Below are 15223 nucleotides of genomic sequence, written 5' to 3'. Positions count from 1 at the left end.
TTTTGCAGTTTTAGGAGGGTTGAACACAGTTATCATTTCCCTAAAATTGTGCTAAACTAACTGCAAAAAAAAAAACAAACAAACAAACAAACCACATAACATGAGGAGCATCATGACATAGTAGGTGTGTGTGTGTGTGTGGGGGGGGGGGGATCAAAGATGAATGATAAAACAGCAGATAGACAGATAATTGTTATACATTGTATTCTGAGTGGTAGTTGCAGGAGGAGTTTACGCACTTCAAGACTTATATGGAGCTCAAACAGAGCTATAATTCTCTTACCTTCTACTGGTATTTCTAGCAGTCTCTCTTCAAATTCAATCTCTTTATTCCTGAGTAGATAGGCCTCGGCGTCCTCATTCAATAGCGCCCTCGTTGAGGCCAGCCGCACCCTGCAGTCCGGCAACTTGTATTCCAACATGGCTGCCGCTGTCAGGTCCCGTACCCGCATGCCGTCTATACACTGAAGCTGATGGAAAGAGATTGAAAGAGAAAGAAGAATGATTGGATATGATCATGTTTAAATGATGTTTCTAGTTCAGAGCTACATGGTCCAACATGTAGATAATATAATGCACATCCAACTGACATCAGGACTGCCAACCATGAGTGAAAGTTTGGAATGAGACACTATGAGGGAGAGGAGCGACCAAGCCTGATGGATCAAAGTGACCAAGCTGTGGGGGGGGGGGGGGGGGGTGGTATGGAATAACATTCAAAGAGACAATATTCCACATTTTCTATACATCCTTCATTCTCACATGATAGCTTCTAAATGTTAAAAACTGAAATGTATCTGTGAGCTCTCTAAAGAGAATAATAACTGAAAACAAAACATGGATGGCAGTTGAAATTCAGCAACAATACTTCTACTGCCACTTATACTTAGCACTATTAACAAATATATTCACCCTTCATTCAGAAAACAATGGTGCACTGATGCCTTTGAGTCTGATTCCTAATACTTATGAATTCATCACAGACTTGATTCTTGATCATATCCAAATTCATTTCAGCCGAAGTCCCAATCCACTAAACTCTACCCCTCGTCCATGAAAACACAGACAAACAAACAAACAAACACACAAAACCACAAAACATAAATAAATGAATAAAGGATGAACTGATGCAGCAATACATTATACGATTACTTTAACAAACTTCATTGACTATAAGAATGCACAATCCTGAGGCTAAGCGAGTGCCAAAACAAACTCTCAAACCCCACCTGCCCCCTCCTAACCCCAGACCCCTAACAAACAATAAGAACAAAGTAATACCGATAAGTAAAACATTTTTCCATCTTCCAAAGCGTAAGGAATCAGAGCGGAATTCCTGTTTTTTTAAATATTCCATCCAGAATTGCAAGATTCTTATCACCATTCTGGGCCACTGCGCAATTTTCGCCAACTTTGTTGGTCAGATAATTGTCAGAAAGAAAATGTACTTGCTAAATACAAACACAAATTCTCATCTGCTGCAAAGAAAAGAAAGGTTGAATGGGAGGTGGGGTGGGTGGGGAGAGGGAATATATCCGCACAGTCCAATAGTACCACTCAACAAACAAAGTCCAATGTCAGTTCTAAAGAAGCCGGAGAATTTAAACGACTCTCTGTCTGTGGAGAGGATGAAAGAGAATGGCAGCAGAGCACTGAGCAGGCTAAGCCCCTTCGCTCCTTTGTGGCAAAATCTTTTCTCATATTGACCCGTGATCTCCGCAAACATTCGGCGCAGTTTACGCCGGGCCTTGTCGTCGTGAGAGAGAGCAAGCGTCCAGTTTGGCACGTACTCATCGATTCATTCACCAGAGTCACATCACATGACCTGTTAGTTAAGCCACCAGTGTGTTTATCTATATTTTCTTAATTGATTTCCTCTGTATTCACAAGGCAAATCCAAAATGTCCTTTGATCAAAAATTCCAAGATCATTTATCTGTTTACACACCAGATATGGTATGTGGTGCTCCTGAGTGGGTTGTTCAACCAACCTAAAATAATTTTCCGAGAACAATTCTGGATGAGGAAGTCTTTCTGCGAATTGCTTAATGATCATAACCTTGCTGTTTCTATTGAAGGAGAATCAACAATAAGGAAGGTATACATTGTAAGTGCAGAAAAATAATCAAATTTCCTGAAATGTGAGATAAATTTGAAAAGAGATAAACAGTTTGTATTACTACAGACTCTGGTCATCATATTTCATCTCAATTATCCATGATATCATGCATTACCTTTATTACAGAACCAATAGAACTTTTATTACAGAACATAATGTGCAAAACACCTCAAGATGTACAATGTATCAGGATATCTTTAAAATACCAGGCACATTTTCCAACACAACTGCAGTTCCTATTGTATCACAGTCAAAGAAACCCTCTATGATCTATTTGTGTGTGTTTATGTGCTGCTGCACATAATGTTTTGTAGTTTGACCTAGTCTTTTACTCAGTCTATCACAGTATCTGCCACTTTACTTAAACATAATGAAACAACCTCCACAAAACTGTACAATAGCACAAGTACAAAATCTGCTGACGAGATGTACTGTAAGAATCATGATTTCCAGTTGTAATGCCAATGGCATTGAATGATTACAGTGCAACAAAGTATTTGTGGTGTGGAATTAATGCAATAATCATACGGGTGGAAAATTTTATTCATTGGCTCATTGTTCGTATTGGTATCGATCCATTTTATTTTGTCTTGAACAAATCTGCTACTCGGAGAAAATGAAACACAAAGCAGTAAAAAAAAAAAAATAAAACCTGTATCACATCCTCACGAAGCTGTGTTTGCACAATGTCAAATTATGTGAAGAAGGATTACAGTAATTCTAAAATGATTTCCACTTAAAATCACAAAAGCATGACTTGTTGATAAACTTCACAATAGATTCAATCAGTGACATCATATCTTATGATCTCAAAAGCACACAAACCTTAAATTGGAAACACCCACATCTTTTGAATTTATGAACTACAAAATCTGTTGCAAAGTCACCTCGCTAATATGGCTGACATCACAAACCCATATAATGCACAATGGTAAACCTGAACAATAAAGACTATGGTAGAATTTTGATGCAGATTTACTCAAGGGATTGAAGCATATTCTTTTTAAGAATAAAAAATTACTTCTTGAAATGATGCCTCACATATATTGCACTCTTTGCAGCTAGATTGCAAGCTTTTAGAGTGAGGTCTTTACATATGGATATTCTTGGCAGAGACAGTGAACAGAAAGTAATTCAAATAATTACCAGCAATTCATGTATTAACCTCTACTACCTTAAATTACAACACTAGACATATATTAGTGTACATGTACAAGTACAATTATGGTCTTGTTTTCATGTTCAGATAAGAAACTTTAATATCAATTCAACCTTTATATAATATGCATGAAGAAACTTCAAACACAGACTGTTTTTTTTTAAATTGATGTACATTTTCATAGAATCCAACACAAAAATAAACCTTTTTGAATGTAACTGTACTGCCATGGTTGCTAAAATTCTGCAAAATTCATGTTACACAGTCTGTATGTTTTTCAAGCTGCACAAGAGAATGCACTGCACATTCAAAGCATACGAATACTTGGGAAATATTGACCCGTAGACAGAACCCCATTTTCTGCTATCTCAGCATTTATAAACTAAAGAGATTCATCACAAAAGGAGCAGAGTTACAGCCATCCTGGCAATTTGGGGATAAAGTATAGATGCACTACAAAGCTTGTAAAACATGTATGAAAGTTCAACCAAGATTTCTGTAAAATCTCCAAAATCAACACTGATCATCAGGCAAGCTTGGTCGGTGATGTACAACACATCTTTTCCCCTTGTAGTACAAGCGATGCATCCAGGAGTGGTAATTCTTAGGCAAATAGAAATCTTGTGAAAGGATAATATTTATTGGAGGCCCTTAAAACGTTTTAATGACCCCGCCGATGACCTTGAAATCTGCCAAAGTGGTTATGTACTTGAGTCCAAGATCTCTCAACTCATCTAAATCAACACAGACAGAAGGTTCTTCTCCCCCCCCCCCCCTTTTTTTTTCACTGAGAGAAGAAAAGACCACTTCCACCCATTGCACAGTGGGACTACCAACCTCCATCTGAAGACCTTGCATAGATACCTACCGGTACCCTGTATATATCTCCAGTAATCATGGTTTGAATATTGTGCTCAACTACATGTATACTGCTATTTCATTAATTTAGGAAAAAAAAAAACATGAACAGATTATATCCTCTGTTTAAATGGTAGGACAAGAGCATGGATATCATTTTAGTATCATTTCTAGTACAGTTATGATCTTTTCTTTTCTATATAAGTGCTAAACCACTTCATGTTGATGTTGACTTTCATAGGTATGCCAAACTCAAACTTAATGGAATGGCAGAAGTTTCTTTGAAATCATGTAGAATTCATAGCAAATCTTGTGTGATTTCTAAAAGTGGTTGATGCAACCACATACACAACGCAAATTTGATGATCCAATATGGTCTTCTAACAACTCTTGGAAGGGATGATGTATAACAAATCATAATCACCTTTCATGATCAACTTTTATAAAAGCAAATGCACCCCTTTCCCCTAAAGAGTCACATTTGCTTGATTATCACAATAATCACACAACAATAATCACACTGATAAAATGGCAATCTATTTTTTGGATTTCATTTCAAAAGAGCAACATTAGTTCAAATTTGTATACAGGTCAGTAGCATAATTCTTTAAATTGTAACACTTCAAGATTGCATCCCTTTAAGGTGTTTTTCACTTTTTCTGACCTCGGTTGCTGGATGAGCAAAGATTGATCTTCCAATTGATTGACATTGCTGCACTGTATCCGCTGTCACAGCAAGTCAAGTGTTTTGGCAAACTCGTCACAAGAGCTGCTTTCACACACAGCAAAACTCCACAGGTTTTTAATTCATAGATTTTTGCAAAAAGACACACACACACACAAGTTACTTCTTAAGATAAGCAGGGAATTGTTTAAAATCATTCCAACCTGCTTTGGTTTTGTTTTCTTTTAAATTTAGCAATAATTTGTGAACAAAAGATTTTTCTTTTAAAGGGACTAGGCCTATATATTATTGGCTGAGGTGAGGATTTAGCTTTGAACGTTTTGTGAGATATTTAGAAAACACTCTATGAAATGTTAAAGAACGTACAATTTTAAGGGAAACTGAACTTTATTTGATGAAAATTGGTTTTAAAATGACAGATATCCAAAAATATAGGTAAAACAAAGAGATCCTAATAAATGTTGTGGCCTGTCGCATTCTATTAGGATTGCTTTTTTGGCTACCTCAGCCATTTCAAGACCAAATTTCATCAAATACAGTGTAAGTTATGAATTCTTCTATGAACTGCTTGTTTTTTCATATTTCATAGGAGGTTTCTCATTATCTCACAAATACACAAACACACAAAAAAATTGGAAACCTGCATCCCTTTCTGAACCGAAACTATAACATCCCTTTGAATCTAATAATATACACTAGATCTGCACACAACAGTGACCAGGTTAATGCTCTTATTGTAGTGTGTAAAGGCATTCACAGTCTAGAGGTTCTAAGCACTTCATTTGCAGCAAAGTGATTTTTTGTTTGTTTGTTTGTTTGTCCGTCTGACATGTGTGAACGGTGGCAAACAAGTGTTAGCATCGCGATGCAAAACCCCCCTATTCATGTGTATGAATGTACCTATTGGGTCACTATCTCCATCAAAAAAACAACAAAAAAAGTTCCATGACAAGGAGCTGGGTATGCCCACTACTTGCCCTAAACATTAGCTTGGAGGGAAGGTAGACTCTTTCCCACTTGTTTTTCTAACAGTGTATATAAGAGGAGGAAAAAAAATACAGTCAAACCTGCCTCTAGTGGCCACACCAAGGGAGTCAAAAAAAATAAGTGGCTGTTGTAGACAGGTGGCCGCTATGGACAAGGTAATTATATATGGCTTTCCTCTTGGGGGGAACTGTGTTATGTGGTCGCATACGGCGGTGGTTGCTAGACGGTGGTCGCTATAGACAGGTTTGACTGTGTATAATATGTATGCGTCTATTTGATATTTGAAAACAAAAATTGCCTATTGATATGTCAAATTTCATACACCAAAAAGAAAAATTATGAAATTTTGAACTTTATGAAAGGATATCCATCTATATTGGTTTTGGATATGTGTCAAACTGTCCTTGATATAGTGTCACACAGCATGCTCACTTTACTATACAGGATATTTGTCAAACCCTGCAATTCAGAAAATGAAAATAAACAATCATACTCTACAAATATTTCACTAGGGATACATGAACAGACAACTGTTATCAGCTGATATTTGATAAGTACAATAAAGTAAATATGAACATGACTATGACAGTTAAACTGGAATTAGCCTCAGATAACAGATGTGGCTACAGTTCTGGTTCAGGTTTCAGTTCAAAGTCCCATTACTGTGTCGATGACAAACATTCTTAAGTAAAAGAGAGAGATTGGGTAAAGTTTGCTCAATATAATTGCATTCTTAAACAGCAATATAAACTGAATATGTTACATTTTGCATCCAGTGCACTATAACTATTTTATCAAAACTTCAGAGACCATGACTATTGTGTAATGCGACACAAGTATGATAGATAGAAATGTCTACATATACTCTGAAGCATGACTTTTGTTCATTTGCTTTAACCTGAGGTAAAGTTTCATATCATCCAATTAATAAACAAGCAAAATATGCCCGACATTATATTACCGTTCAAAAGGAATCTACAGATTGCTCAGAAAGCTTGCAGCACCAACTGCCGAGATCAAGAGCACATATGCACCTGTGGAATTCTTTTGAGCATCCATAGAAAAATGATGGCTGGTTGAATAATCATAACCAGTTGGAACTCCATCTCTTGAACCTTCATATGTTCATACAGTCAGTCCACCAAGACTACTCATGAAGTAGTTGAATGAGGCATAACTACAATGGTAAATTACTAGGCTGTTATTTTAAAAATATTTTCACAAATTGGGAGGTCACAGACATTTTTGCAAGATGTTGAATTGACACCAAGGCTATTGTCAATGCGCCATAAACCTAGCACATGACAATATTTTTGCATGATGTTAATTTCGCAGTCCCACTGTTCTTTGCAAAATGCGCAAAATAACAGCTTCTACAGTATGTACATTGTTACTACATTTAGCTAGCATGTCTTTTTAGCAAATAATTTTGCATACATTTACGCTTGAACAGCGCTCAAACATTGGTGATAGTTTATAAAGAGTTTAGAATGGTCCTGTACAAAGCCTCGAGAGTGACACAACTTAAAAATGCGCTTCAGGGCCTAATCATCTGTTCATACAGTATTTAGAGTGCTTCAGGAGCTCACCCTGGAGTACTTTGCTCTAAATGACCGGTATAAAATGGGATGTCATGTACAACATCAGGTCTGCCAACATTCTCACATCAAAATCAGGGAGATTCTACACAGCAGTCAGGGAGATATCTGTGTGTTACATGCACTTAAATGGGCAAAAATAATTCCCAAATCAGGGAGATTTTAATATTCTCTTATTTAGATATGAACAAATTTTGACATTTTCAGGGAGACTCCTGCAGAATCAGGGAGACTTGCACAAAAGGATGCAGAACTAATAAAAAACAATTGAAGAATACTACTTCAATTCCTTTTTAATTTGCAATTCTTTCTTAGTGTGCATGTGATAGGGCACCTTCTGTACAATACTTAAAATTGCATTATAAATGAGGCTTTTGTTGCTTACAACATATGCCTGGATGCTGTTGATTTGTTTTTGTTGTTGTTTCTTTGAGAGTGTGTTCGTTGATTCTTACAATGTATGTAAAATACAGTAAACTGCAAGTTACAGTACAATATCTTGTCGTGTCAATGCTTTATGAAGTTTGGTTTTTTTTACTGCAAGTCAGTACAGTGAGATTCACACATTCAAGATCCCTTTCAATAGTCACAGGCCATTCACTAGTAAAACACATTTCTCCTCTTACAAAGCAATATCATAGGCTCATACACGTAACATTAACGGCATTTAACATTCCACGGAGTGTGGCTGTGCTAGTACCCCCACAGCGTCACACCCAGTGGTTACATTGATAAGACAGATGAAAAAGGAGAAAGAATGAGAGATAGGGAGAGAGAGAGAATCTACAAAAGTTCAAGCAGATGAGGTCAGAATGGATCAATAGGGACGCTTTTGTATCCCGGTCAATCAATGAAGGAGATGCGACTCCCCCTTCCCGTCATGTTAGAGGGGAACACAATGCGGCTTGCTCCCCTCACACCTCGGCGGATAAACCATGGTTGTAGGTGGGGAATAGGGAGAAGAGAAGAAGGATACGGGATACAATGGAAGAGGGCTGGCGGAATCAAAGGACAGTTGATTTGAATTTAAAAGGAGAATCATTTCATGTACCCCGAATGAATGCCGGCAGAAGGTTACATAAGCGTTCGCCCCCTGGCTGGGGAGACAGCCTCGCCCGCGGGCTGACGGCACTGGGCTGGCGTGAGGCTGCCCATTGACGGTACAAGTGAAAAGTACACATGGCTGTCAAAACACGGAGCCGAGCTGTTCATACAAGGTGACTGGAGATTATCACGAAGGCTTCAGACACAAGGGGGAAAACAAAACACACACAGCTGATGGCGATCAGTCACAGAAAAAGGAAATACTATCTTACAAACTTAGCAAAGCAATCATGACAAATCAACAGCACAAACGAATTTATACATCCACAAGGCAGTATGAACACACCTTTATAAATTTACTAGCAAACAAAGAAAGTGATTGGTTATTTTGTATAAGCTGTAGTATATCAAGACTTACTTTAACTTTGGTCGCTTTTTTCTGTCTTGGTATTTCACATCATATTGGAATGGTATCTGAGTTAAGCAAGGTGGTCCACTTAAACTTTGCGAGACCGGACATGGCGATCATTATGATATCTCAGGCCAAAGTAATATATTCCCACATTACCAAATTGTTCACACATTTATGTGTAAGTTTGGCCTTACATTATTTTTACGTGGAAATTGATAACTGGCTTCAATATACAATGTATAGCAGTCCTCTTCGGTAAAAGAAAGAAAGAAAGAAAGAAAGATGAATAAACAAAGAAGTACTTACAATATAAATTCTAAGCAAAATGGGGATAATATATACAGGTCACATGATTTCTCTTTCACATGATTCCATTAAAATGGAAAAAAAAAACATTTCTGCAGGTTGTTTTCTAAAACTGTACTTTGGCTCTCAACGCAGTGTAGCTCTGTCAAAACTTTATCAAACTTTTTATATTAGCAGTACTCCTTGTGTTGATGGCAAAATACAGAAAAACGTTTCAGAGGTTTTTCCCCATGGTTTCCATGGTATATGTACCAATACCCTGAGTATAATGTTTGCTATATTTCTAGAATATACTTGAGACATGCCCTCTGCAAAATATTTGTCACTCTGACTTTGGTTTATTGGGTTTAAAATGTTAATTTTGAAGAGTAGAGCATACAAAAATAAAAATGACTTGAAATATAGTAGTCAATCACCTGATTCTTTCAATCAAACGATTGCGCTATTGATATTTTTGTCCAAATATGTCTAAAACCATAAATGAAGATATAAAAATGCAATGAGTGTGTGCAATTTGGCTAACAAATCGACATGAAATCTCGATATTATTCGTAAAAACATATGCGTACAGCTAGAACGTGAACACATCAGTACCGCCACTTGCAGAGCAGAGTGGAAGTACATTGTATGCATGGAGCACAAGTGCCAAGAGATCTTTATGATCCGATTTATCGAAATATGTATACTTTCAGGGGTTATCACAGGTGAATCATGGCTGTTTTTGGAGTATTCTAGCTGTACATAAATTCAATTTCCAAGGTATTGGTACACTTTTGAGGGAAAAAAAAATCTTAGTAGCTTGTTAGTACTGACTGATGGATCTAATCTGACAGGCATCTCTCACTCAATCCGCCCATGGTGTGACCTCCCACACACCATGCCTGCTCTCACAAGCCCAATCCACTGGCCAAGAAATCACATCAGTTCGCCCATTGCCCACATCTACTCTGATCTCATGCTGACTTTGTTAGTAGCGATCAGTGGCGGCATTCTGACATCAGACCATCGAGGATCACATGGAACCAGTTACAAAGTGGTGTCACTTCCAGCTGGACGGCAAACCCCTCAGGAACTAAAATCATAGACCATGTTTTCACAACTAGGTGTGCCTACAACACTTTGCCACTAACCGGGATGAAATTACTACTTCAAAATCCATCAAAGTAGATTAAAAGATATGACATGAAATTTCTCATGAAGAAATTACACCATCCTATTTCTTGTCTTCCTTACTGCTCCAGCAAATTGCATTAAACCTGGTTTTTGTAGTCTGGCACATGCATTTAATTAGTTAGTTTGTCCTCAATATTTGATGACATAAGCGGGGTCGGTGTCATTAAACTGTAATAGCCTCCTTATTGCTACAGATGTTGACTTTAACATGTGAGCAAACACATCATAACATTTCACACATGTATGGCTACAATGTACCCCATGTACCTGCTGCAAATGGGCATTATCAAACGCCATCACATACACCCTGTAGGCTGCATTTATCACCTTTCCCATGTTTGAAACATGTTTCAATACCCACTATCAAAACATGTTTTCAAAAGCCTTTTGTATTGTGTCTCTCGAGTTTTAGCATTTATTATCTCTATTGTGAGTCGATTTGGAGGCCTTGTCACTGCACAGCTCTACTGTGGAAGATGGGAGAGTGTGTAGTAAGCAGAGGTTGGCGTGGGCAGGTCCAAGCTATACACATTTCAATATTACATCTTTGCATTTATCATCTCTCCAGAAACGTGTTTGTGTTCCCAATCAAACTTCCTTCGAAGTTCAAAAACACACAAGAATTTCTAACCCTATAACCAGAACAGCTTCATGTTTATCAACTACTGTACCCAATTTCCTTGCAAGTTTGAAACCTTAATTCTATACCAGAAGTGAGTTGATAAGCACACCCATAATAACTGGGGGACATCATAATTCTCCATGACAAAGTCATTCTACATGAAAAGGCATTTTCCGTCTATGGTCTACAGAGACTCCAACTCTCCCGTTTTCGACGGGAGATCTCCCGCCGAAAACCCATTTTTGCAAAATCTCCCGTTCTCCCGCTGGAGATTTGATTTCTCCCGCCCTGGCTCTGTGTCTCCCGGTGGAAAGGATTTCGTACTTATTGCTATCGTATGTTGAAAAAATAAGCCTTAGATAGCACAGAGAACATCTAGAACCCTAGGAACTTCGTGCTTTGCACACATCAACTTGGAGTCTCCCGTTTGCTTGGGGTTTCGGGCGGGAGAATCTCCAGATCAGCAGGTGCTTGGGGTTGGAGTCTCTGGGTCTATATTATAACAGAGGTTACATATATATACTCATAATACTGTAAAACGAGGAATTTTCGCGTGCATTTTAATTTCGCAAATTCACGCCGAAATTCGCGAAATTAAAATGCACGCAAAAGCTTTTGTCTACACTACATGCATTGAATGCCAGTAGCATTTCGCGAAAATTTCATGCCACGAAAAAGGCTGTCGGCTCCAATTCGCGAAAATTTCATGCCGCGAATATATCATGTTTTACAGTAGTATTAGTGTTGACTTGCATGACAGCCTGTACAATTACTCTGTGAGTTCACAGAGTGAATTCCGCCATTACCTACAATGTAGATGACCACATCTCCCACAAAGTACCTGGTGTCGTTCAACAAGTTGAATATGTGCATGTAGTTTCTCCGCTGTCAAGCAAAACTTTTCCTTCTCAATTTTCTTCTTTTCTTTACTAATATGAATTATCTATCGGTTTGCATTATTCGTAACAAATAGCATTCACACAAAGCATCTGTATCTGGCAAACTTGTGACAAAGAGGTTATAGGCCTATATGACATAGGTTACAACCTCTTTGGATTGTAACATCGTTTCTGCCCCAGTCAGTAATGGTGGATAGAAGTTTTATATAGTCATCCCTCTAGCGATAATAAGTATGTTACTTCTTTGGTCATTACAAAGTATCTTCTAAAGACAGGTTGTTTTGGAGTATGATGATGTGAGAATTGGATATCAGCACAAATCAGCAAATATTTCAACAGTCCTCAAGAAAGACAACTTGACAACATGGAAGTCTGAATAGGGGAGACTAGTCGGGGGTATCTCTTAAAGGGAAGGGGGTTGGGGCACACAGCAAAGTTTTGTGCCAAGTTACAAAGTACGTGCCAAAAAGCTTGTCACTGCTCAGAGGGCAAACAAAGGTCTTGGAAGAATGGGCACAAAAAGTCTCTCGCTGGAATCCTAATAACTCTGAAATTGATTAAATCAATGAGGGCTGCAGTGGTCAGTGAATGGTGGGTATCAGCCCGGGCACGGGCAGTTTGCACACACGGCCCTTGTTCTCCTTCTTCTTATCCCTGTGTTGTGAAAACTAATTCGGCCGGGCGGAGAATAACTGCCGAGCAAGAAATCAATTCGGTCACATTGTTGGCTGGCTTCTAATTCACCCTACAGCATCGGCTTCAAACAAGAATGGCTTAAAACTCGACTATTCTCAACGATGGAAGAAAACTCCTTTACTATTACATGTACAAACTCTCAAGAAAAATATGATATATCGTTTCCACGAAATCACTGCGCATTAACAAAAAATGAAAACTTGGGAATTCAGAGTTGGGTTGGATTTGTGTTATATTCTTCTTGGCAGTTTGTTTGCTATGTTATGAGCCGTGTTTGTTATCACAGCTGTAGTGTATTTAACATAATGCTCCTGAACCATGGCTCATACATCACCACCGATATCTTGTTGCCAAAAAGTCCTGTTTTCTGCATCAAATGGTGGTACAATTGTAAGTCTCATATTGAAAAACTTCAAGGAGGTCTACAACTGAAAAGAAATAAACAAAGACATCTATTACTGCTGACAATGCAACCAATTGCTGAGTACAAGGGAAGAAATCAAATCAACCACCGATTCTTCATGGCTGTGGTGTTTCTAACTATATATTACTGCTTGACGGAGTAGTTTTCCTTTTTGGCTGAAGTGCTGTTTGAACTGACCTTGTCTGACAACATCCGGACAAGGTCCAGAGAACAAACACAGCGTAACATTCCTCATCTTGGGTAATAGAACCACAGAGGAAAGCAAAAGGTACATACTACATACCATCCAAAACATAGACACAATGAAAAAGCTCCTTCATGTAGGTTTCTACAGCAACCTACCTGTTTATGTGCAATCCAACCTTGAATGCTGGAAAATGGAATATCAAGCAAGTGCATACCCTAACCATGCCATTTTCTCTCTGGTTAGCACAACTGCAACATCTGCAAGTTTTCCTTATATTATTTCAGATATATGCTCACCCACACCATTCAAATATTTCAATGCCTATTTTGAAATCAACCATTCATACAAACCTTTGACAAATTTCTTATCAGATAATAGACAAACCAGAATTACAACCAAGTTGCCTGTTGTCAAAAGTCTTTGCCACTGCCTCTTCCCCCCCCCCCCCACCTAAAAATAAAAAATAAAAAATGATAATATAAGTATGCCTTCCTAGAAGTCAGAATTAATATTTAAGCCCTCTATGTTTCTATATTAATTTTCCATAAAGCTTTTTTATAACTGTGTGCCACTTCCTTTAATTTTCTCGCTAATGATATGAATCAATACAGTATTCTAGTAATGACAAGTTTACACGTGACTATACTGCGTATGTTTGTACAATATAACATATCTATCCAAATCATCTAAATCAAATTAGTTTTGAAGCATTGGTCAGTTCGTCCTGGAAAACTACAAAGTACATGTATTGGAGCAATGCCCCCACATTCCTTTCAATCACATTATGTAATACACACAAAAAAAACTTGTAATTCTTGACATTCTTACTTCCACATTCTTGGCCAAAGAAGATGAATGTGTCCGTGACAAGAATGAGGAAGGATCAGCGCACTTTAATACTCCCAATTTTCTCCAAAATCTCACACGTTTCCTTGTACCGGACATTCACTTCCCTGCCCCCCCTGAAAGCGAGTAATGTGGATTCAAGTACCCTATCCGCTGAAACAAATGGTGCGGAATTTCACTAATTCTGTGAATGAATTCATACAAGTGCACCAACATACCACCCACTTTTTGTGTAGGATGTGACTAAACACTGAGGAACGGCAAGCATTTAAATGCTTCACAATGGGATTTGGGGTGGGCACCCCATCAAGGAACAAAAGCAAGAAGAGCATAACTTTCTAAAGCTTTGTAGCAGACATTGATGGATTGATCTGAATCAAACACTCCCTAATGACTGCACAATTACCATAGGGTTTCCTGGTGCTGGCATAGTTCAAGTTACTCAAAGAATTCTCTAAGGTCTTTTCACCCTTTCAGTTGTAACATGTTGTCACCACCACTGCTACTTTAAAGGAATAATTGGTTGTAGACCTGGTGACAGAAACTTGTGTTAGATAGTACTGGTAAAAAAATAAAATCAAGAGCAGTCATATCAAATGACTGAGCAAAATTAGACAAGTATTCAAACAGATAAAAGACCCTTAAACACAAGTAAATAAAATAATTTTTAAATTTGTGGCATCACACAGGGAATTTAATCTAATTAATAAAAAATAATTAATTAAATCTCAATGCTGTATTATGGTCACATGACCATAGTAAACTGTAAATGGATCAGCAGAATTCTTATTGAGTTTAATGCAAACAGGGAAATCAAAGGTTTTATCTTAACACTTGAACTTAATTCAAAGGAATTAAGTACCAATGTTTTGGATATGATATGTATGATACATACTTTTTTTCCAAAATTTACAATTTTGTATCAGAAAAAAAAGAAGGTCATATCAAAGTGATACTGTATATTGACTGAAAAATCATGGGAACAACCATATTTGTTGTATTTCAGGTATTCCAGGTACACTGGAAAAAACTGAGAACTCAACTGTAGCTGTTGAAGGATACACTGTAGCAGAATACCAATGCAGTACCCCTCTGGGCACATGATACAAGTTTGGTAGTATTTCTCTGGATCAGGGTTGAGTGATTATCACTGATTTGGATGTTGCAGCACACCAACACTGCTTGCTGTATGGAATCTTGTTTACCGGG

General features: G+C 37.8%; 1 protein-coding gene across 1 annotated transcript in view; it reads right to left on the bottom strand.

Moving 5' to 3' along the window:
* Positions 1-15223, bottom strand: part of LOC139737102 (uncharacterized) — a 95369-nt gene that overhangs the window by 58885 nt on the left and 21261 nt on the right. Inside the window, exon 2 of the mRNA XM_071647780.1 lies at positions 284-470. Coding sequence (XP_071503881.1) covers positions 284-470 — 187 coding nt within the window. The remainder of the gene's footprint in view (positions 1-283; positions 471-15223) is intronic.

The sequence above is a fragment of the Diadema antillarum genome, unplaced genomic scaffold (assembly GCF_040938485.1).
Source record: "Diadema antillarum isolate AM-2024a unplaced genomic scaffold, OU_Dant_1.0 seq00000682_RagTag, whole genome shotgun sequence".
Taxonomy (NCBI): Eukaryota; Metazoa; Echinodermata; class Echinoidea; order Diadematoida; family Diadematidae; genus Diadema; species Diadema antillarum.
This window is presented reverse-complemented; position numbering and strand designations above follow the sequence as displayed.